We start from the raw sequence: 25,221 nt of genomic DNA on the forward strand, positions 1-25,221 counted from the left end.
TATTGCTAAGAAAGATCTCACCAATTTGTCTTTTTTGTTTCAGTCGCCCATATTAAGTCGATCTGGTACTTATCTAATTCCTCAGCTAGCTCCATTTCTTTGCCATTCAGGATTCTTATGCTGATAGTACCGATCTTCAACTCTGATGATGTTGATTTGGGGTATGTTTTCAGATTTGTTCCAGTAGCTGACTTTTTGCTGTTCACCCTGGTTCCCTGGCAAAAACAATGGAGGCCTTGTTTAACTGGGCGACGCCCCAGCCGGCATGAAATTTTGTCATGTTGTACCATCATTTTGTATTTTAGTTTAAGCCAATAAGAATACAATTTGGTCAGCTAAATCCCAAATTGCCAGCCCATCCTCGTTCGTTCAGTATCCATGTAGATACCCGAGTAGGTGAGGATTGGACATTACGTTAGAAGTCCTGGTCGGTTCTCCGCATTCCTTTAAAGGATATGAGGAGGTCTCCTCTCAGTTATATAGCTTTGATCCTTAAGCACCCCACTTTTTTTACACTGATGTACTGTATTTTAATAAGCTTTTGGCATGCTAATATACTGACATATTAGCATGTTAACACATAGGGAGTCCCCGACTCGCATAAAAGTTATGTCCCGTAAACTTTACATAACTCAAGTTTTACTTAAATAAGATTTAACTCCTCACTTTTTAATTATGCTCTGCTGTTTATGCATTTACAGTACATGTATACAGTAATACATCAACATGCTTAAAAGGTTATTTCTGTTAGATTCAGTCACAGAATTCACACAAAAACTGATTTTCAATATTTAGTTATTAATGTAATGTAATATAATACATCATACATTTTATCTTTTCTTTTAAAAACAAAGAGCTATGCATGCTTGTCAAGAGGCAGACTTTTACAAAATTCCATGACAAAGGTGGTCATGGGTGTTTATCCATATGGGACGGAGAGTTGGTATGCTATCCACTCAGCCAATCATATTATTTGTGATACTTTAATTTTTTTTTATTTTTTTATTTTATTTTATTTTTTATTTTTTATGTGGTTCTCACCAATGAGAGGTTATTGGTAAACCTATAGTACATTTGTACCATGGGTGGGTTGGGCTAAGGATTTTTTTTTTCCATTCTTATCAATTTATATTATTTATCTATTTTTATTTCATTTTTTTTTACATAATCCAGAAACTTTGCTCTAGAGACTAAACATGAAACTTCTTTGAGCACTTCATGCCTCCAATAAGCGGGGTGGTGGTCTATGCAAGGTGATGAAATTCAACTTACCACTTAAAGACAATCACAAACATCCATGTCCATAGTGGGATTCAAACCCAAGACATGTTGGTTGGAGAGTGGATATGATAATCACTCTGCCAACCAGGCTGGTTAATTTGATTATTAAAGTATGTTTGTGAGATTTTTACAATTATAATAAATGTAATTTCACCACATAAACTGCCCATAATTATGGATGAGTAAAATACTTAAAAAAAAATTTGCTATTCGACCTTATGAAATTGTCAATAGAAAACTGACCAGTAGCTTCTTTCTTCTCTTCATAAATCACCATACTATAGCATGCAAAAAATAAAAACATGCAGCACTAAAATCATAACACATCTGTGTTGAAGACACAACTGAGGAAATTGCATGCATTCACTATGTGGGCTGATTTGTGGAGGGCTGCCATTAGATGGCATGTGAATAATGTAGGCAGTTCAGTAAAATTTTTATAATTCACAACTTTTCTAGCCCTTGCATTATAATTTGCAAAAGTCCAATTTTATGTATGTTGAATTTTCATAAGTAAGGAACTGTGTGTATTTTGTAAATAAATATTTGTATTAAATGTATTCAGTAGAGCAAGTATGAAAAAAAAAAACTATATGCAAGCATGTAGTTTTTTTTTTTTTTTTCTCATTTAAATGATAATCAAATCTTACTGGTGATCACGTGAATAACAATATACAAAACCAAAGACTGGTATAAATGTAATGAACAATTTTACTGATCATTACATGTCTGTGAAAACATCATTCATAAAATACATAATATTAAAGTAAAATGTATCAGAAGCTGTCAATGTTAAATGTGTATTTATCTTATATCGCAAATATAGTGCAAAAATATTTTGAAGAGAGATTTTGATACATTCTTATACATTCAACTGCCTTGTGCACCAGCACGCACAGTAATTCCTAAAAAGTCAAATTTGAAAGTTTTAAATCAAATGTTAACAATTCACAGTATAAACCACATCAGATGAACAAAATAAATGTTAAACTGCTGATATTTCATTGAATTTCCAAACCTGCATCTTCAGAGCATGCAAATATACAACATTCAACTAGTCAGCTGCAGAAACAATTGTAACTGAAAAAAAAAAAAAAAAAAGGAAACAATGTCCTATCATGGTACCCATCTAGGACTAGAGAAAGAATTCCAAGAAATCAGGCTAAATGCAGTCCATGACTGTAACAACTCTCTCTCCCCCCTTCCCTCCATTACTTGGCAAATAAATGGTCAGACAAACTGAGGTTAGAGTAGTGCTTTATAGCCTATGCCAGTGATTCCCGACTTTTTTCTTTAATAAAGAAAAATGTAAAAATATTTTTGTAAAAATATTTACACAGATTTCGTAAAAATCTGTGTAAAAATTTTTCATACACAGAGGAATCCTCAATTTATGTATGTATCATTATTATATAAGACCTCCAGAGTCAGGGACTTGTCAAGGGTCATACTGTATGTTCATACAGATTCTACAATCTAATTCTAAGCCAACCATAAATGTCACTCCAGATAATGCTAATAATCTGTATTCCAAAAAATGCAAAACTTTTTTTGAAAAAAATTTTTTAATCCAAAACAATGAGTATTCATAATGAAAATCAATTTAAAGATCATCTTCAGTGCAACAGATGAGCCTTTTCTATACTTGCACAACTGTTGAATATTTGGCCTTTGCAGGTTTTTTTTTTTTTTTTTTTGTTATTGTTCCTATATAATTCTTGCAGAAGAGATTCGCAGAAACCTAGGATTTCATGAAACAAGGGGAATCACCAGCTTATGCTGATCCTAAAAATAGTCTCTCATACTTATAGCAACTTCTATGGCTCAGTTTTCTTCCATCTAATCCCATTTGATGGAGTAACTAGAGCAATGTCTGCCAGTTCTGTCTTGCATTATGATGATGACAGCAAATGTATTTATGTTCTTTAATGGTGAATGTTAACAGATATACTGGCCTATTTGAATTAGGCAAAGTTGTAGGTGCAAAGAACTTTATACCTCACGTTGATGTTTATCTATACCAGATACATTTCAGGATGTGAAAGTGGATGAAGTTTTCCTCCTTCAGAGAAGGGATGATGACTGCTAGTTGGATGTTTGATTTAGAAGTGGCATGGGAATAGCTTTCTTGTGTATAAAATGATGAAGAAATGGGAGAACATGTAGCATTTTCTTGGTCTTAGAAGTTTTGTGGTTATTAGCTAAAGAATGGTGTGGTGAAGATAATAGAGTTCTGCAGCACGAGCTCAGTCAAACAAATATAGCCCTGGATCTATGTGTGAAAGTGTTACAAGAATGCTGTACTTTTGGAATGAATGGAGGGGTAACTGCTTATGTGTGTGTGTGTGTGTGTGTGTGTGTGTGTGTGTGTGTGTGTGTGTGTGTAGTGAATTTTTGGATGTTGGCTATTTAAATGCAAAAAAAATGTAATGTCTTATCCACGGAGCCAAATAGCCAACAGAACACCTGCATGCCATAGCCAAAATGCTGGTTTCAGAGTAGCAGTGTTTCGTTGTTCAGGTGTTCTATATATAAACTGGCTAGAATATGAGTGGGTCTTTATTTGGCTGATCACCTTTATTCATGATACTTCTGGCATTAGTGAATATGCATGATGACCTTCCACCCCAACACAACTTGACTGGCTCAAATAAACAAGTCCAAGTTATTATTCAGTCAAAATTCATCACTCCACAACCATAATCACTGCTTTTCTTGTCTGACAAACCTAGTCTTACCGTTCTCAGGAGCATCTCTTCTGTACTAACCTCTCACTTCCTCTGTCAAAACAATCTGGATTGTCATCTTAGTACAATATGTCCAAGCTCTCATGCAATTACAGTCAAACTTGGTTTTCCTGACTACTCTTTCACTGAACAATTTCTCCAAATGCTAAATCCATCCAACTATGGCAAGACTTTTTTTTCTCAGAGGATTGAAAATGATGCAGCAGCATTGTAACAAGTGTATAACACTTCGTGGGAAATATATAGAATAATGTGTAAGTTACATGGTTCTAACTCGATTCCTTCATCGTGATTATTACAACTTTTTAGCATACCCTCAGTATTAAAAACACTATCTATCAACATACTTCATCCCATTTCTCCAGCAGAGTATGAGCATTGAATCATTAGCAATCACAGCTCTGTCTCAGCTCATGCACGCCATACCTCAGCAACGGGATCACAATCTACTCTGTTGCATTCATTCAGCAACTCTTTCATATCCTCTCTCTACCATGCTTATTGCCTTTCACATCATTTGTTCCACTTGTCCTACCTGTTTGCATATAACATCAGCTACATCACGTCACAAAATCTTGGTTTTACAAAATTACTTTTTTAGTCATTAAAGTAATTATCCTCATCTTTTAATTGTCTTCTGCCAAAGTTTAATGGGATATTATTTAATAGACTTCTAATGGGCTGTGACTCATCATCAGTAGTCTCATTCAGCATCACTATTCACACACACACACACATTACAGCAATTCATTCCTCTCACCTAACATCTTCTATGCAAAATAATCAAGTCCTGACTTCTTTGCTCCCCACACTTATACAATATTCAGGGAAAATCTCTCATTCTTTTCCACTATCAATAAGTAAAATCTTCTTGTCAACTTAAAAATGTATCATATCCCACACTTCAGCTATCTAACCAGTTCTGTGATTTACTTTCCATGATAACAGACATTTCAGTCTCAATATATCCTCATGTTAAAAGATGAATAACTCAGGATATATCAAATGATGAAATATAAGTGCAGTTGTAGCATCATCAAGGCCTTTATGGTGGTACAACTACCTCCGATCTTTTCTTGTCAGTATCCCCGTTATCATAGCAGAAATGAATTATACGGCCTTCACAAGTCTTGTAATGTACTTCTTAAGTTTCCAGTCTCTTATGATCTTCACCCCGGATCCCAATCATCTCTCCCCCGCCCAGCACAGTTCCACACAATATTACACTATGTTACTCTGCGATGCAAGACTTTGCACTTATCAAATTTAAAAGAGCAGCAACATTTGTCTGTTTAGGCTAACAATGACCAATTCAGAGACTTTACATTAATACCAAATCTTATAACTTGCCAAATTTTGCTTTGTCAGTATACTGGCTTGGTTGATCAAATGGATAGCATTCTTTCTCTCTCTCTCTCTAACATTCAGAAAGTCCACCACCCTGCCTTAAGAAACTTGAAAAGGTACCAACGTTTGAGTTCTCCAATGTTGGATTCTCACATTATCAAACCCTTAGCCCACCCATGATGTTAATGTACTATAGCTTACTGCCTTTCATAAATGAGATTTCTTAAAAAAAGGTGCATATCCCTGAACCACATTAAATATCATTAACAAATCAACTACAGCAGTGTAGCACATAATCAGGGGCACGCTTGTGTGCGATGCATACAGGCACCAGGATAGTAAAGGCACCAAAGAGGAGGAAACTTAAAAAAACATTTTTTTGTGTGATTTTTTTTTTTATTGGAGGAAGGGGGATAGGGGTGTCAACTAAAGTTTTGCACACAGGCACCGGACACTACTGGTGCGCCCCTGCACATACTCCTGTACTTTGCTACTGTTCAACTACTAGTGCACCAGCAGTTTACTTTTTCTGAGATACTGCCTCCCTATGTACAGCTTGATGGTGTATCTAAATATCTATCTCCTGTCCATCTCTCTCTCTCTCTCTCTCCCCTGAAACTTATAACATGGTCATTTACATCTGATGGATAAAGCATAGAAAGTTACTCTATAAAATGTAATCCTATGGTCTGCTTTCCACCTTTCGTAAACGTGTAGTTCCCTCTGTGGCTTCCAATGTAAATGTACACAGTACATTTTGTAATTAAAATAAAAAGCCAAAAAACTAAAATTATTTGAATAATTATTTATTTTAGCTCAGCATTAAACAAAAGTCATTTATGTTTTAAGTTTCACCATTTTCTCTCCCCACCAGATGATACCCCTGTATCATTCCTAATATGATGATACAGAGAAAGTGATTTATTGAATTTGAAAGATTTCCATAAATACTCTTTTAAATACTCTTTTATAATTCTTTATTATCAGGTCCTTATCACAAAATATTAAAAACATTGATAGTGCCTTAAGTGTTATTTTTTTATGACAAAAAATTGGAGTAGTACGTTACATAAATATCTGATGCTCATTTGATAGACTTCTAAAGGATGTTTTTTTAATAAAAAGGTTCCTGAAATATATATATATATACACCTAAACCCTCTTTTTACGCGATAGATACGTTCCTAAAAATTACACGTAAATAGAATTTGTGTAAAAATAACTACTGACTCCATAGAAAAAGTGAAGATTGGTTCCAAACCTGAAATATAAGCAAAATAATGAAAAAAAAAAAACATTAAATTCGTTAGGATCATAAGATTTTTATTTACATTTCATGGAGAACACACATACATATAATGAATTTTAATAATTTAAAAAAAAAACATTCATTTCAATTGTTTGCTAAGGATTCTATAAAAAAATTATGTTATTCGCTATCAGTTTCTGACAAAAAATGCGAAAGCTTTTGTTTTTGTGAGACTGTAATATCACTAGAACTACTTGATATGGTATTATTGTCATCGACTTCCGCCTCGACTTGTGGAATTCTTCTTGTCATGTCTTGAACAAAAGTACCACTGGTTGTTTCAGTAGTCATGAACTGAGTTATTAATCGCTGTGTTAATGCTTTAGATAAGTCGCAATATAATTCTCTGTATGAAGACATTATTAACAACTTAAGCTCACGTGAAAACTTCTCAGCACGTTCTTCATTTGGATAATGTCAGGCAAAATAATTGCCTAAATTACAGGCCAGTTTAAGACCTTTTTTAATTAAATCAGCAGTAAAAGAAGGATTATCTTGATCATTATTATTAACTTCTTCTCTTTCAGGAGTCTTAGAAACAATCTTCACTATTTCGTCTTCGCTAAGAGGTTTATCAATTAACAATTCTTCGATATCTGCCGACGTAAGATCATCAAATCCTTCTCCGCCAATTTCACATGCTAAACTTATTATATTGGGGAATTCTGCAGCATGATTGAGGGGAACAGGAGCATTCTCTTTAACACATGTGGGCCAAATAGCTTTCCAGCATGCATTCATAGTTTCTGGTCTCAATTCAGATAACAATAACCGAACTTGATCAATACAATCCATAACTGAAAATTTTTTCCACACATCCATAACTGACAGTGTTTCATCATTATTTAGCTTGTTCAAAACGTATTGAAATGTTCGTCTGACATAATATGTTTTAAAAGTCGCAATTATACCCTGATCTAGAGGTTGTAGCAATTATGTGGCATTGGGCGGAAGAAAATAAAATTGCACATTTGGGTGTTCTATGGCAAGATGACCGGGTGCATTATAGAATCAAAAGCACTTTAAATGGGAGACCTTAGTCATTCAAATAACGTTGAACTTCTGGCACAAAATGTTTATGGAACCACTCAGTGAAAATATCAATGGACACCCATTTTGTTGACCATCCGATGAGCTGGCAATTTTTGAAAATCTATGCCTTTCATTGGCCGTGGTCTTAATGATCGATTTATGTGCAGTGGTTTTAACATCCGATCTCCTAAAGCGTACGAACAAAATAGGAGGGTTATGCGATCTATTGATGCTTTGAACCCACCAAGAGTTATTTACATTTTTGATAAGTGAGTTATGTTTGGTATTTTTTTTTTTTTTTTGAAAAGGCCAGTTTCATCCATATTCCAAACTTGTTCACGAGTGTAACCTCCATCTTTAATTGTTTTAGCAAGTTTTTGTGGAAATGATTTAGCAGCTGTTTCATTAGCAGAAGCCGTTTCACCTTCAATTTTTATATTATGAAGAGCATGTCTTTTAATAAACTTAGCCAGCCAACCATTGCTTGCATGAAATTCATATTTTTTCCTCGATTGAGATGAAGTATCTGGCTGCAGTTTTTTAATCTGTTCATAAAATGATCAGATTAAAAAAGATATTGTACAAAATTCTTTTTTGTACATTATCTTCTATCCACATCACTAAAGCTTTTTTGGCCTTTTCTAGAACATCTCTTGTTGATAATTTCGCATTTTGTACCAGAACATACCGCTTTTCTAATAGTCTCTTAATTTTTCTTTATAGATCTGACAGTTGATTCACGGACTCCAAAATGCTTACCCACAGCCGTCGCACCTTCCCCAGTTTGAAGACGATCTAAAATTTGAATTTTTATATCCAAGGAAACGGCTTTCCATTTTTTTTTTTTTTTTGGTTATCGGCAACATCATGTGAGGGCTGGATTAAAATCTTCAGTTAATGAAATGAAAGTTTGAAAATTACATATAGCTTACCATTTATTATTTCTTAATTTTATAATGCAATTTTTATTTTGATTTCACTTAAAAAATGCAAATACAAAAAATGCAATAACTGTTTTGTCTACTCAAACACCAAATTCAAACTGCTAAGAACTTTTATGCGCAGTCAGTTATGTATTGTAATTCGGGGAATTCCCAATAAATGAAATTCGTAAGAATTTAGAATTTTCTTAATTGAAATGAGAATGCAATTCTACAAAATTCTCAGAATTTTCTTGAATTACGGATTTTTTCCTAACTTAGACTTTAGGTTGGTCGTGTAAAAGTGAATAAAAATCTCGTAAAAAAAAATTATTTTTGATATCCCAATTTGCGTAACTTCGAATTCACATAAAAAAAATTCGCATAAAAAGAGGTTTAGATGTGTGTATATATATATACATATATCTTTTTTTTGTTACTAAAACACATGAGATGTGTTTGTTTATTCTTCTTCATAACAATTTCATTTTCACAAAATGAAGCAGACAGATATTTTAAATAAATTATCAACTTTATTTTAAAGCACAGCAGATTCTATATATGAACACAAGAGTACTTAATAGATTTCAATGTAGTTTAAGTGCATTATAATCACCTGCATCTTTATGCTGATCAAAAATGTGATAAACTCCAGCAAAAGCATAATTTTCTTCTATAGTAGTGCCACCTACCAAGGCTCTGTAAATATATTTCATATTATGCATTTAGAAATTAATACATATATAGTGATGTGAACTATTAACTATCAGTTAAGTTCATAATCCCTTATAAGTTACCCCATTTTATTATTATTATTATTCAGGACCTCCACAGAGTTATAAGACTCATTGTGGGAGGCCAATCTTAAACAAGTCAAAGCACACAAAACATTCTAAAATAAATAAAAAATAAAGTCTATCATACCATTTCTGTAAACTCACTGTTCTTGCTCTCACCACCCTATCAGGCAACATATTCCATGATCCAACCATCCTCCATGCAAAAAAAGCCACTCCTCACCATCCACCTTAGTTCGTAACTTCCAGGGATGACCTCTTGTCCTTGCTCCTTCTATTTACCAAACTCTGCAATCTGTATTTCCTCAGTCTATCCTTATAGTTAACATTATACAGTAAGTTTATAATTTTGTGTTAGCAGTTTTTGCATCCTCTCCAAGGTTAATTTAATCCCTTCTAATCCTAGTGACCAAATCTGAGCATAATAATCAAGATATGGTCTGATCATGGACTTATACAATAGAATCATCTCTTCTACTTCTGCTGGTCAACATCCTTCTCGGTATTGCAGCAATCTTGTAGGTTACGTCACCACCTTTACAATATGTCCCATAAACTTCAAGTATCTATTAGTAATCACCCCAAGGTCCCTTGCCTCCTCCATTTCTAATACAGTTCGTCCAGAATATGCAGCCGCCCATCAATGTATCCCGAACTTCATTTTGCTGAATTAAACTGACACCCGATTCATTTGCACATCTATCCATTTTATTCAAATCCTCTTGAAGGGCTACTGCATCTGCACTATTACTAATAATCCTCCCCAGCTTCACATCCTCTGCAAACAACTGAATATCTGCCCAATCTATTGATAATGTCATTTGAAATAAAAGTTAAACAATACAGGTCCCAGTACTGGGCTCTGAAGAACCCCACTCTACTTGTAACCTTCTGCTTCCTCCTTGCTACTGCTCTCTCATACACAACTCCCCAATACCTATCAGACAGTCAATCCAAAATCCAATTCACTAACTAGATATCTAAACACATAAGCTGTAATATAAATATCAACATATCAGGTGGCACCCTGTCAAATGCATTTGTAAAATCAAAAAGGCAGTATATCTTTCCCTCATCACCTGCTCTTGTTACTTTATTATTAAAAGCAGACTACTAAAACAAGAGCACCCCTTGACAAATTCATGTTGCCTCTCACAAATGACATTACCCTCATCTGCTAAATGCTGTATATGATACCCTTCTAATTTCTCCAACATCTTAACTACAGAAGAAATACAAACTGTTCTATAGCTTGCCACTTCCATTCTACCATGACCCTTATGGAACAGCAATATCTTACCCTCCTACCATTTCTTGGGCACCTTATATAGCCAGATCATGAGTGCATTTCCTTGCAATACATGGCAAAATCCCATCCAGTCCCACTGAACTTACAGACATCCACAGTACTTAGTATTTGTAACACACTCTCCTCTTGCACTTCCAAACCTTGAACTCTCTCTCCATTCCTCTAGTGATAAAACCTTTTCCAATATGAAATACCCAAATAAAGTGCTAATTAAACAACTCCACTATGTCTCCTACATCAGTTACTCTATTCCTATTTTCATATAACAATGTCATTCTTCAATAGTGATTTCTCTTTATACTGGTCACATATGGAAATTATTCTTTCAGATTTTCCTTGAATCTTGGAGCAAATTTCTTTTCATATTCAAGTTTCATATTCCTTACCATGTTAGTCACTTTCCTGGTCTGTGTCTTATATTCCTCATGCAACTGCCTCCCCCCTTCTCCTTATACACCTCTGAATCAAAAAAATTACAATAATCAAAGAAAATGTGTTGAATGATTTGCAATTCTAATTTATTGCATAGAAAATAATTACCAAATATGAATTAGCATCATCTATATCTACATATTTTGTAGATTATATAACCATGTAAAAACATAAAAATGTAATATCAATTAAAAACTTATTTGAAAACATTCACAAAATTAAAATACTTTTTAACATGGTTCAAAATATTACAATAATGCAAAAATAAATTCACAAAAATTACAAAGGGAAACACAAGATAATCGGTATTTTGTTGCATCCCCCCCCCTCAGCTTTTATGACCATTTGTAAACAACTGAGCATATTATTTACTAGTGATTCACAGTCTTTTTTTTTATCAAAACATGCCCACATGGTTTGTAGACTCTTGGGCAACTTCTTCAAGAAGTTTCTTCATAATTCCCCACAAATTCTCAATGGGGTTTAAATCTGGTGAGTTTTCCAGCCAAGGAATTACATTGATTTTCCTTTCTTTGAGCCATCTAGTAGTGATCTTGGAAGTGTGACAAGAAGCTGAATCATGCTGAAAAAGGAAATCACCATCATATAAATCTTCTGATGCTGGTAACAAAGTGCTCAAGAATTTCTTAGTACACTTTGGAATTGACTCTTTTATACATAATACATAGCCTACCTCGGTGGCGTAGTAGGGGGGGGGGGGGATGCAGAGGGGCGGTCTGCCCCTGGTGGCACTTTGAACCTTTTCAAACTTTTCAGTTAATTCTAAAATACAGTCTCAAGAACTCAGTTCCAAATATTGTAATACTACTGTGAATTTTCTTCACAATTGCTGTAGGTGTTGCTAGTTGTGAGAGGAGTTTTCTAAAATAAAATTTGATTAAGAATTACTTACATTACTATGAAATAGACTTCGCCAATGTCATCGACGATTTTGCTAACAGAAAAGCAAGAAAAATAACATTTTAGAATGTTGAAATTAAAGTTTTAATTCAAAAATAAACATAGTGTTTTAATTCATTTTCCTATATGTCATTTTGACTTTTTTGTAGTATATTTGGTGTGTATTGAGAGGGGGCGGCAACTGTTCTAGCTACGCCACTGGCCTACCTGGATCCTCTGAGGTCATACAAGCCCGTACTGTGACAGAGGTTGCAAATTTCACCGAACATTTAATGCATTCTTTATCAAATGCTTCTTGCTTAAATGTCAAACACATATCCCTTGATGACCATGGGACATACAAAACACTTTCATCACTAAAAAGTACCTTCTTCCAGTCCTCTTGATTCCACAGTAGTCTTTGTTTACCTCATCGCACTCTAGCTGCCTTTAACTTAGAAGTCACATGCGGCTTCGTCCAAGGCACACGTGATTTAAAACCCAATTTGTGAAGTTGTCTCAATGTCATAGATTTAGATATGTTCACACATTGTTCTTTCCATCTCCTGAGAAAATACCTTACACATCAGTATTCTTACATGATATTCTTCAATCTCTTTTCATCTTGAGTTATTACCTTTCGACTGCTACTACAGTGATTATCTTGAAAACTCCGGTTATATAGTCTCAATACTCTAATCATGCTTGCTTGAGAACAGTTCAATTCCTTAGCTATAAACTGTTGAGTTTGGCTTTCTTTGCATAGAGACACCATTCAAAACTTCTTAGCTTCCAACATGTCACTCGTTTGACCCATGTTTAGCAAATGATTAACTGAAATCCAAGTGCAAACGATTCCTCACATGAGTCAGTCCTGCAGCTACTGAAATATGTGCTATTTCTATGCTCTCCTCAAAACCAATCAGAAAAATTTCGAATATGCTAATATTTTGAACCTTGTTAAAAATTATTCTAATTTTGTGAATGTTTTCAAATAACAGTTTTCTTATAATTTATATTACATTTTCATGTGTTTACATAGTTATATAATCTACATAGTATGTAGATTTAGATAATGCTAATTCATATTTAGTAATAATTATTTTCTATGCAATAAATTAGAATTGCAAATACTTCGCACACATTCTTTGATTATTCTAATTTTTTGATTTGGAGGTGTACTTTTCTGTAACTTTTTTTTTTTTTCATCTGCAGTTCCTGTTTGATATCATTAGTCATTCTCTTTACTCAAATATTCTTCTCTTTTGCGCTCTAGGTATATGATCGCCATTACTGCTAATATATATTTATTCACCAATTCCCATGCACAAATGATATCTTGCCCTTCCAATTCTTCCATTCATGGAAGTGCCCCAAACTGATTTCTAAGGTTATTGTAATCACCTGCCTTATAATTTCTACACAAATTTCTTTTTCTTTGATATTCCTGCATGTCTATTCATCCTCTAAGTCAAAACAACATGGTCATTCTCCCCAACCAGAGGCAGAGATGCTATTTCAGTTACAATCAGATCCTCTCATGCTATGATCAAATCCAAAACTACTGAACCTTGTGCTCTTTCTGCTACATGTTGTCTAAAACATTTTTCCCTCAAGAAATTCAGAATTATGATTGCTTTACTACTACTACTACATTTCCTCTTCCCAATTAATACTTACTACTATTACTTATTACTACTGCTGTATTTAAAATCTTCCATAACAATCACTCATATTGCATTTGCCAAACTCTACTGCCTAAACATTTCCAGCTCTTCAAACCCATTAAATACTCTATCCTCCACCACCTCACATCATATACTCTCAAAACCATTAATGCCATTTTCCTCCAAATTCTCCACTCCAAGAGGACACAACTCATTACTTTTCATAAACAACAATTAACCACCTCATCTGTCCTTCATATCATGCTGAAATATGCTATGCCCTACTTCTATTCTGGTCAGTGATTCATCTTATTCTAATACTTTCTAATTCCTTCAAAATTCCTTCTAATGGAAACAGCAACACCTGGGAAAGATAAGTAAGAGTGCAGGAATGATTGTGAAGAGCTCGGTACAGTTTTCCAGATTTTCAATCTGAATGGGCAGGTAATGGTAACTGTGGGCCAAGAAATGTTGAAATGCATGTACAAGAATGCCCAAAGTATCAGGAATAAAGGGGAGGAGATTTTCACATGAGTCAGCTGGACTTGGCCAAAATAATTGTAGTGCAATTGGAAGAACGACGGTATATTGCACCCTTTGAATGGAAAAGACCTGGGTTCGATTCTGATCATGACAGAAGGAATCTTTATATAGACTTTTTCAATTGAAGGCGAGTTAGCCAATCTCATACGGAGGTAGCAGGGTTTTCTCTCCCAGAAACTCAGGTTTTTCATCCCACATACATACAAATCGGCCTTGAGAACACACGCAATTTACAGACAAAAAATACTGGTTGTGGTGGGCAGTAGATGGCATTGATGTAGAAGATTGGTAATAGAGGTTTGGTGTAGTGGTGGAGAGAGAGAGTTGTACAGTAGGTGTCTTCCCGCGATGCGTCTTCGGACTCCTTAGAAGTGTCATGAATAATAATAATAATAATTGGCATCAGCAAGATCTGGTTGTCAATGATGTAGTTACAGGGACAGAATGTAAAAAATATTGTATTTTCAGAGAAGATAGACGAAATAGAGCAGGAAGATGGGAATTATTAATGATAGCTGAAGAACTTCAACCAACAAAAACAAAAGGAAGACTGCATATCTGAGGGAAATAGTTCATTTAAAGCTGCCTAGTGTGAGATAGAGGCCAATAGGACAAAATATATTGTTGGTTGCTACTACAGACCTGGAGTCCAGAAGAAGATATGGATGATATGCATTGACAGATTAGTACGAGTGCAGGCCAAGCAGTTATCATGAGAGACTTCAACTAAGGGAATATACTGTACATTGGAAGAAGGAAAGGGCACAGGGCAAAATGGAAATGGAATTTATATAGTTACTAAGGTATAATTACCTGAAGCAGCATGTGATGAAGGAGACCAGAAGTTTGAAAGTGTTGGATCTAGTAATAGCATGAAAAGATGCTAACTACAATAGCAACTATCTCCAATTACAGAAAATGACCATGTAGTCTTCTCCTGAGAGGATGCTCAATATGTGAAATTTTCAGTCAAGAAAAGGTTATTGGAAGTTATACTATATATACACTTGGTTATACTATAAATTAAAGATACCAAGAAATTATATACTTGGTTTAAACCTTCAAGTGTAAGCAAACAAGTTTGTGCCTGAACTATTTGAACTATTTGGACTGGGGCAACTCATATAAAGAAGCTAATGACTTCACATCACTTGCCTTAATATCCCATAATGCAAAGCACATCTCCTTGTGGACATGTATAAAGGTCATCCACTGCAGTTGACCCTCTCTGCACTTCCATCTTAGTATGGTATCGCTGATTGTTGATCTGGGTTGACTAATTTTTCAACAACTTTCTGAACAGATAGGCCTGCAACATCACATCCTATCACAATGCCTCTTTCACGCTGTTAGTTCCCTTCTCGCAGCCATTCACCCAGACAAAGTCACACTGACTTAGAAGCATTGCAGTCCTACAATTTATACCAGCTACAAACGTGACTTACATGGCCCAATGAACCTTGCCTATAGGGATGACCACTGATTTCTTTCCAAGCAGTGTATATCACTTTTATCAACTTTTTTTCCCCTCCCCATTTTAGCTTCTTCTTCCCTTCACATAAACAACTGAATCCCCCAAAATCTTCTGCTACTGTGCAACCACAGATGCGAGATCCCTCGACACTTCTGCACATGGCAGAAGAAGGCGAATCCATTCCAATAATAGGGTAATCAATGCATTTTATGGGATAAGTGTTTATTATTATACATCACAAAATTAGCTTTTCTTTTATGAAAATTTTATTTTTTTTAAGTGGTAACTATTTTGCTTGTACAATAGTTGGAAACTTTTACATATGGCACATGTGATTTCATGAGTTGGTAACTAATTCGTGCATTACCTTATTCTTTTCTCCCCTTCAACACGAAATGACTCTTCTTGGCACATTGCCAGCCAAGAATCTCACATCTGTGGTCAAACAGTATATCATTAATGTGCACATTAAAGAGTAGTGGTCCTTATACAGAGTCCTGGGGCACTCCACTAATCTCCCTCATTTACCTTGATTCTACTCCATCATATACTACCCTCTGATGTCCCCCCATCATCCATGTCTAACCTCATATCGATTCCCATTTGCTCCAACTTATGTAATAAATTTCCATGTGGCATTCTGTGAAATGCCTTTGCTAAGTCCAGTACTATCAAAGTGTAGCCATTTCTTTTATCGACTTCTGCTCATCTTATCATAAAATGTGAATAAATACTGAGGAAAAACCTCCCTTTTACAAATCCATGCTGCCCCTACAGCGTGTCATATTCCTATCCTCCTGTTTCCAAATTTTGCTTTTAACTAACTTTTCCAATACTTTAACAGCCACTCCTGAGTGGTTGTTAAAGTTGTAATGGAACCATGTTACCCTCTTTCTACTCCCTCAGAACCTTGGCAGAGCTGAGACTTAGATTAAACAGCTTCATCAGAGCCACTGCCAGTTCTCTTGCACATTCTCGTAATGCAAAACCTGACGTACCCCCCCCTCCCCAGGCCCACTGCTGCGTTCACATTGATATGTTTCAATATATCGAGTACCTCCAGTTCATTTACTCCATTTCTCACACCATGTGAATGTATATCCTTGCAAAGTACTCACTTAGTAACTGAACTATGTTTGTTTTCTCCTTCTGTCACTTTCCTACCATCAACACCGAGTTAAGTTATCTTTTCCTTACTTGCTATGTAGCGAAAAAAATCCTTCTGGATATACTATGGCCTGCTTATCTAATTTTCTCTCAAAATCTGATTTAGCCTTCCTTACTATACTCGTTACTTTTTGTGTTTTATATTACTGTTTATATCCCTTCCACAATGTTTTCTTTTTTTGCTGCTCCCTTTATATTGCTAGTCACCCACTTAATCCTTACTTGGTTTATTCTTCTGACCCTGGATATGCAGTTGAATATTGCTACATTCGAACAATCCCTGACCATTACCAATACACTAATTACATTTTCCATGTAGTTTCTTCTGTTATGGCACTGCTCCAAGTTCTCCCCTACGTTTGTCATAACTGCCAGCTTTGTAGTTTCATGTTAACCTTTTCTTATAACCAAGTGGGAAAACTTCCAACAACTTTCTCTAATCCAGAGTAATAAGGTGCGACACCTTTTGGCTACTCGTATATGAAAATATGACTTCTGCATTACTTCAACCTTAGTATCACCTCTGGGTCTGGCTCCCACTGATGAGACCTCAATAAAGGTTGAAACCGGTCTGGGTAGTAACCCATCCCATAATGCATAGCACATAATGCATGACTGGAACACAAATGTGCACAAAAACATTCAAAACCAAGGCTCTCGACATAGGTTTCCATGACAGGACATAAATATGCAAGCATCACATTACTTGAACCAACATACAGGATCATCTTCAGTGGTACAAAGTGCATATAGTGGGACATGGAAGCTTGGAAAACTGTGTTATGGAGTGCTGAATCAAGCTACTCCCTCTACCGAGCAGAGAATGGTGCCCAATGAGCATCTCTTACCAGCATGCGCAACCCCAACTATGAAATTTGGAAGCGGCGGTGTGATGATATAATCCTATTTTTCCTGGTTTTGGCTTGGACTTCTGTGGTACGAAAAATGAACTCTGAGAGAGATATGAACATTATGAACAATACAATGCTTCTTACTTTGTGGTGTTTCTGACCATTATCTCTTTCAGAAAGACAATGCACCGTCATAAGGCTCCTGCTGCTGCTGTAACTGAGTGGTCTGTGGACATGAACATTACCACATTTAACTGGCCTCCACAGAGCCCTGATCTCAACCCTACTGACCACATCTATGGGATGAACTGGAGCATCAGGTGAGGTCAAGGAACATCCACCACATAACAGTCCAGGATCTCATTACATGCCTATAGGAAGAATAGTCCAAAATTCCGGTTGTTCACTATCGTACACTTGTGGAAGGTATGCCTATAGGATTGCTGCAGTCATTGCAGAGGAAAGAGGTCCTATGTATTATTAAGGTCAGTGACATGGCTATTTATTCTTCACACTGTGGTGTCCGTTGACTTCACTCCAAACAATGTAGATATCTTGCAGGATGATTTAAATAAACTGGCAGTGTGGACAAAGGACAACAGTTGTCAATTTAATGTTGTAAAAGGTAAGGTAATGCACTTTGGAATGAAAGGGTTATATGCTTTGTATCATATTGATGGCACTGAATTGCAGGAATTGTGGATAGGGATTCAGTGACCATATTGCAAGAGTTGCAAAATAGCTCAGAGGATTACTTTGATGTTGAATAACACATTGACATGTAAATATAGGGAGGTTATTACCTCTCTTTATAAGGCTATAATTTGGCTACATGTGTACAGATTCGGTCACCTGCATTTCTACAGGACTGGGAAGTGGTGGAGAGAATTCAGAGACGAGTGAACAAGCTCGTTACAGATCTTTGGAATATTCCCTATGAGGATAGACTGAAGGTATGTGAGTTGCAGAGTTTAGCCAACAGATGGAGGAGAGGGGGACATGATAGAAACTTAAGGGATTCTATAAGATTAACACAAAAGAAATTTTTCAATGCATGGGGAATAGGAGAAAATCAAAAGGTCACACTTCGAGGCTATCTAAGAGTGCGGTTAGTAAAGGTGTGCAGACTAAGTTCTTTACTTGGAGCACAGTGAATGAGTTGAAATGATTGCCAGAGGTGGTTGTGAGTGCTCCAACAGTAAATAAGCTTAAGGAGATGTATGATAAGTATTGTGTTAATGGATAGTATAGGTTGCCATGATGAGTCTTAACTCCATGGAGCACCAGTATAAATAATACTAATAATAATATTCCTTGGCATTTGTATAAAGAAACATCAACACATTATCATTATTTCTATACCTATTATTATTTCCTCTAGATTCCATTTGACCCTTAATAACACAATATGTTCCTCCATCTGTGGAGTGTCTTTTCCCACAAGAGGCCATCCACTCTGACAACTCTAGTTTTGCTGCACTAATACTCCAACTCTCCGTGAAAACAATATTCTCTACAGATGCCTACATCCTTCCTCATTCAAATGCAGCCTGTCTCTTCCATAAAGCTAATTTCTATCCTCAAACGCAATCCAAGAATCCATATCATCTAAGCCTCTTTTTCGAACCATTCCTGTTATCATATCATTCATTATTGATGCCCTTCTCAACTTGCATTATCATATCAAGGTACATACATACATAGCTATGACAAAAACATGATGTTAAAAAAGAGAACCACGATGTCATTATATATTAACAGAATTGAAGAATTTAAAATATTTTAAGTTAAAACTTTGAAGGAAAACACAGATCTGATCATGTTTACTATCTTCCCTCTCACAATCTTCTGCCATACAATCTCTAGCTACCTGATGCACATAACTTCTAGGATCATGTGTGCTCAACATCCCAATCAATCATCTCATCCACTCTTTCTCCATGCTTATATGCCATTTGTGCAGTTTGATAAGATGGATATGGTCTTGATGTTCAGAGATGCGTTTACTAATGGATCTTTCTATCTTACATTAACATGGTATTTTGTGATTACCAGGTAGCATCAAAGGTGAGAGTTTATCTTTAGGAGAAGGTCAAATTATAGATCTGGTGGATTGGTTTGTAGGTAGCAGCAAGTTTGTATTTCTTCATAATTTTTGACAGATGTTCAGAGATGCCTTTGACATACGGTATGGGAATCCTACGGGCTTGTTCTTGTCTAGGTTGATGTGTGGGGAAGTGACTGATGATTTTTTTAGTTCTTTTTGGATTGTATCCATTTAGTATGGCTGTATTTTTGATGATTTCCAATTCTTGGTTTAAAGATTCTTTGCAGGAGCAAAATCTGTGTGCTCTGACTCCTAATGATTTAATGATGCCATATTTTTGAGATAGATGGTGAGCAGATGAACTGTGAATGTAATGACCTGAAAATATCGGCTTGTGATAGACAGAAGTGGAGATGGAACCATCTTCTTTTCATCGGATGTGTAAATCCAGAAAGGAGATACCCTGTGAGGATTCTTTTCTAGTGTGAATTTGATGCAAGGATGAAAATATGGCATCATTAAATCATTAGTAGCCAAAGGCATCTCTGAATTTTGTGGAACATTTATTTTTCACTTGGTTAGAGTATAATAAATTTAGTTTAATCCTTTATACAAGTGTGAGCAAACAAAGTTTGCACCTGAAAGTATCTTCAGGACTGGGGTAAGGTGGTACAACACCAGGGAAACTCATTGCAAAGGTGGAGCAAGCTACCAACACTCCTGTCTCAGTCTCTCCTATAATGCAAAACACATCTCCTTGCGGATATGTCTAATGTTATGCATTAAGGGAAGGGCCACTACCCAGACTAGTTTCGACCTTTATTGAGGTCTCTTCAGTGGGAGTCAGGCCCAAGCTGAGATACCAGGCAGAAGCATTCGCTGGTCATCTCTACCTATAGGAGTTGCCAAATGGTGTGCCACCCTTTTTTAATAAATTACTCTGGATTTAGAGAAAGATGTTGAAAGTTTATTTTTCACTTGGTTACAGTATAATAAATTTAATTTAATCCTTTATCCAAGTGTGAGCAAACAAAGTTTGCACCTGAAAGTATCTTCAGGACTGGGGTAAGGTGGTACAACGACATTTGGCAACACCTATAAGTAGAGATGACCTGCATACAGTAGTTTTAAACAATAATAGGAATAACATACAGTTAGGGCACATGATTACAATAGAATCTCATTAAATGTGCGTAACATGTTACAGAAGTTTAAAAAAAAAATAAATAAAAATAAATTATTTAACACAATTTTGTATAACAATTTCCCATACTTTAGGAATAGTAAGAACGTCGTTGCGGTTTAAGTTTGGTCTGTGTAGTAGGGCTTCAGAACTTTCTTTGTATAAACGTTCATGTTTATATAAAGATCTATGTAAAAGTTTAGACTTTTCCCAATGAATCCTATGGTTTGGATTTTCAATTCCGTGTTGAGAGAGGCCAGATTTCTGTGGTTTAAAAAGACGAATGTAGTCTTGATGTTCCGAGATGCGTTTCTGAACAGACCTACCTGTCTGTCCAAAGTAAGACAATTTGATGAGCATAGAATCTCATATCTTCACTGATGAGCATAAAATCTCAGATCTTCACTTTACGACAAATAGTCGAGAAAGCATGGGAATACAACAAAGATCTGTATTTAAGTTTTGTCGATTTGGAAAAGGCATATGACAAGGTGCCAAGAGAGAAGCTATTCAATACGCTGCAGTTATATGGTGTCAATGGGGCATTATATCAAACAATACTTAGTCTTTATTTGAGTTGTAAGTCAGCAGTTAGAATTGAAGGAAGTACAGGAAGATGGTTTAATGTTAAATCTGGTGTGAGACAAGGATGTACATTATCCCCTCTGTTATTCATTATCTATATGGATCACATTATGAAGGAATGTGGTATTAAACCTGATATCAAAATTGGAGATGTTAATGTCAGCTCTTTGCTTTATGCGGATGATGTTATACTTCTAAATAAATCCGCTACAAGTCTGCAAGATTCTCTGACTAAATTGAATAGCTGTTGTAATAGATATGGTATGAAGGTCAGCAATAAAAAGACAAAGACAATGAAAATAGGCAGAATCATTGAAAATGTCAACTGTGTTGTGAATGGAGAACCTGTGGAACAAGTAAAACATTTCAGCTACTTAGGCATGATTTTTACTGAAGATGGTAAATTAAATATAGAAATAGACAACAGAATCAGCAAAGCTGGTATGGTGGGAAGTCAATTGAATAAATTCATATGGAATAAGAAAGAAATTAGTCGGAACACTAAATTAGCTGTATACAAGACAGTGTTCAAACCAGTTTTAACTTATGGATCTGAGAGCTGGGTCAGAAGTAAAACACTTGACCAAAGACTAGAGGCCGCAGATATGAGAGTCTTGAGAAAGATTAGAGGCGTGAACAGATGGCATCAATGGCAATATCATATTAAAAATGAGGATATTAGGAAAGAACTTGACATTGTCAGCATCCAGGAATGCGTTAGCAGAGCTAATCTCAGGTGATATGGTCACTTAAATAGAATGGGAGAGGAAAGATTGGCAAAACAAGTGTTCTCTGCCAGGATGGCAGGAAAACGACCCAGAGGAAGACCAAGATATAGGTGGATTGATACGGTACAAAGTGTCTTAGACGATAGAAATATAAGATCTGATAATGTTGGAATCTTGACAAGTAACAGACTGATTTGGAGGAAAATTGTAGATAGGAAGTTAGTAATGATGTAATTTTTTCATGTAGTACTGTCACATCCTGTACACCCCTTGAGAGTACATGGCAGGAATTTGATGATGATGATGATGATAGAATCTCATAAAAAACGCCAGGCAACATCAAAAGTGAGAGTTTGTCCTTAGGAGAAGGTAACAAGTTGTAAATTTGGTTGAGAGGTTGATATAAACATGAATACAAAGAAAGTTCTGAAGCCCTACTACACAGACCAAACTTAAACCGCAATGACGTTCTTGCTATTCCTCAAGTATGGGAAATTGTCATACAAAATTGTGTTAAATAATTTTTTTTTTTTTTTTAACTTCTGTAACACGTTATGCACGTTTAATGAGATTCTATTGTAATCATGCGCCCTAACTGTATGTTATTCCTATTATTGTTATAAACTACTGTACTGATGATGTCCTAAGATACTTAGGATGAAATATTTACTTATTAGATAATTTAAGTACTGTCGTTACGTGTGTATGTTTAGTTATGAATACTCAACAGGTTTCACTATATAACACAAATATAGATAGGTGACCCAATCTGTGCACAGAAATGCAAATGAGACCTAATAATGGCTTATACACCATTTCACCTGGCTTATACACATTATACACCTAATCACTATGTCAGCATTGTCTGCTAATAGCAGAAAATTTCTGGGTAATCCCTACAACTTTCACTATGCACCCCATGAATGCCAGTTCTCTATCTACCAAGATCCCCAGATACCTTTCCTACTTCTCCCTCCTGAAGCAAAGTTCCTCCAATACAATAAACCGCATTCCACCTTCACTGGCCAAAATACATAACTTTACACTTAGCAACATTGAAATGACATTTCCATTCTTTAATCCAAAGAATGAATCTATTCAAATCCTCTTGTAACAACATGAACACTTCCTGACATTACTCTTCCCAATTTAGGATCACCAGCAAACAACTGAATATGTACTCTCATACTGTAGACTATATAACTGATATATAAATTACACAATAGTGTTTGCAGAACAGAACCCTGTAGTAACCCACTCATCACCTTTCTTTTTTTTTGGGGGGGGGCACTCCCATACATGTGCCACTAGCTCCTGTTAGTCAACTACCCCTGTAACCAAGCTACAAATTATCCATCCCTGTTGTGCTCAATTTCAACAGTGGTTTATTATGTAGTACTTGATCAAATGTTGTTTTAGCAAAATCCAGATAAATCACTGCATAAACATCTCCAATACACAAGTCACCCTATTATAAAATAACACCAAGTTACTAAGGCATGACCTTCTCTTAATAAACCCATGCTGCTCTCTAATAAAAGTTGAATTCTCATCAATGTAGATTTGTATTCTGTTTCTAACTAGCCTCTAGAACCTTTACCACTAAAATAGATATACACACATCAGTTTGACACTACAACTTGGATTCTCCTTTATGTAGTGGCACTATTTTTCCTTCTTTCCACTCTTCTGGGACTGTTTCTATTCCCAGAAGAATGGAAACAGCTCCTTCATGTCTTTCCGTAACATGCATGAATATGTCTCATCCAGTCCCACAGCCTTATTAACACCAAGATTACTTAACATTCTTGAAATGTCAGTTATGTCCTCCTTCCTATTGCTATTCAACACTAATCTTACCACCCTCAAATGAAATAAATTAATGAAATACTCATTGAACATTTCTGCTATATCTTCAGCAAAAGTGACTCATGTTCCATCTCCAGCAGCTAAAGTCAGTCTTCCATATTCACCCTTTCTTCCACTGGCAACATAACTGCAGAATTCTCTAGTGTATTACTTTACTGCTTCAGCCAATCTCTTTTCATTCAGCAATTTCTCTTTCTTTACTATACTTAAGTTCCTTGCCTGTCCTTATACTATTCATGCTTCTCAGGCATACCCTATTCTTTATCAGAAGCTACTGCATATATCCTCTGTCCAAAAAGAAATCGAACTTTTGATAGAAAATAAAACACTAGCTAATTATAATTATTCTAATAATTTATTTCAATCAATATACTCTCTGTCAGCTTCGATACAGCATTTGGCATGGTTAATTAATTCGTTAAATGGGTTTTCATATATCGGTTTTTGGATACTGTTTAGGGTCGTGGTTACTGCCGCTTGAAAGTTTTCCTTTCATCGGCAAATGAAGTCGGGGGAAGAGAAAGAAGTCACAGGGTGCTAAATCAGGTGAATACTGTGAGTGATCCAACACACAAACTTGGTTTTTGCTCAAGAACTGTCTCACAATGTTCGAACAATGAGATGGTGCATTATCATGCAAAAGTGACCAGCTGCCTGCATCAAGATATTCCTGCTGTACGTGAGGAATTCTATCAATCGCTTCAAAACTTCGAGATAAAACTCACCATTGACCATTTGACAAGGCAGAATGAATTCTTGGTGGATAATGCCCTTGGAATTGTAGAAACAAATCAGCATTGTCTTTACTTTTGACTTCTCCGAGCGACTTTTTTTTCGGATGCTCCTCTTCTGGTGGTCTTCACTCAGCACTCTGTTTCGGGCTCATACTCAAAACACCACGTTTCGTCACCAGTCACGATCATCTCAAGGAAGTTCGAGTCCTTAAGAGCGGTTTTAATGAGGTCCTTGCAGTGTTCAATTCTATACATTTTTTGGTCGTCAGTCAACTTGTGGGGAACAAATCGCGAATTTA

The 25,221-nt window shown here is 35.7% G+C and overlaps 1 protein-coding gene across 6 annotated transcripts in view; it reads right to left on the bottom strand.

Moving 5' to 3' along the window:
* Positions 1 to 25,221, bottom strand: part of LOC150102961 (WD repeat-containing protein 13-like) — a 436,326-nt gene that overhangs the window by 284,411 nt on the left and 126,694 nt on the right. For all 6 annotated transcript variants that reach the window (XM_090398329.1, XM_090398327.1, XM_090398328.1 and 3 more), the window contains one exon: positions 9,253 to 9,335. In XM_090398329.1, coding sequence (XP_090254455.1) covers positions 9,253 to 9,335 — 83 coding nt within the window. The remainder of the gene's footprint in view (positions 1 to 9,252; positions 9,336 to 25,221) is intronic.

The sequence above is a fragment of the Typopeltis vanoorti genome, chromosome 9 (genome assembly GCF_054136105.1).
Source record: "Typopeltis vanoorti isolate ZY-2024b chromosome 9, IOZ_Tvanoo_1.0, whole genome shotgun sequence".
NCBI classification, from domain to species: domain Eukaryota; kingdom Metazoa; phylum Arthropoda; class Arachnida; order Uropygi; family Thelyphonidae; genus Typopeltis; species Typopeltis vanoorti.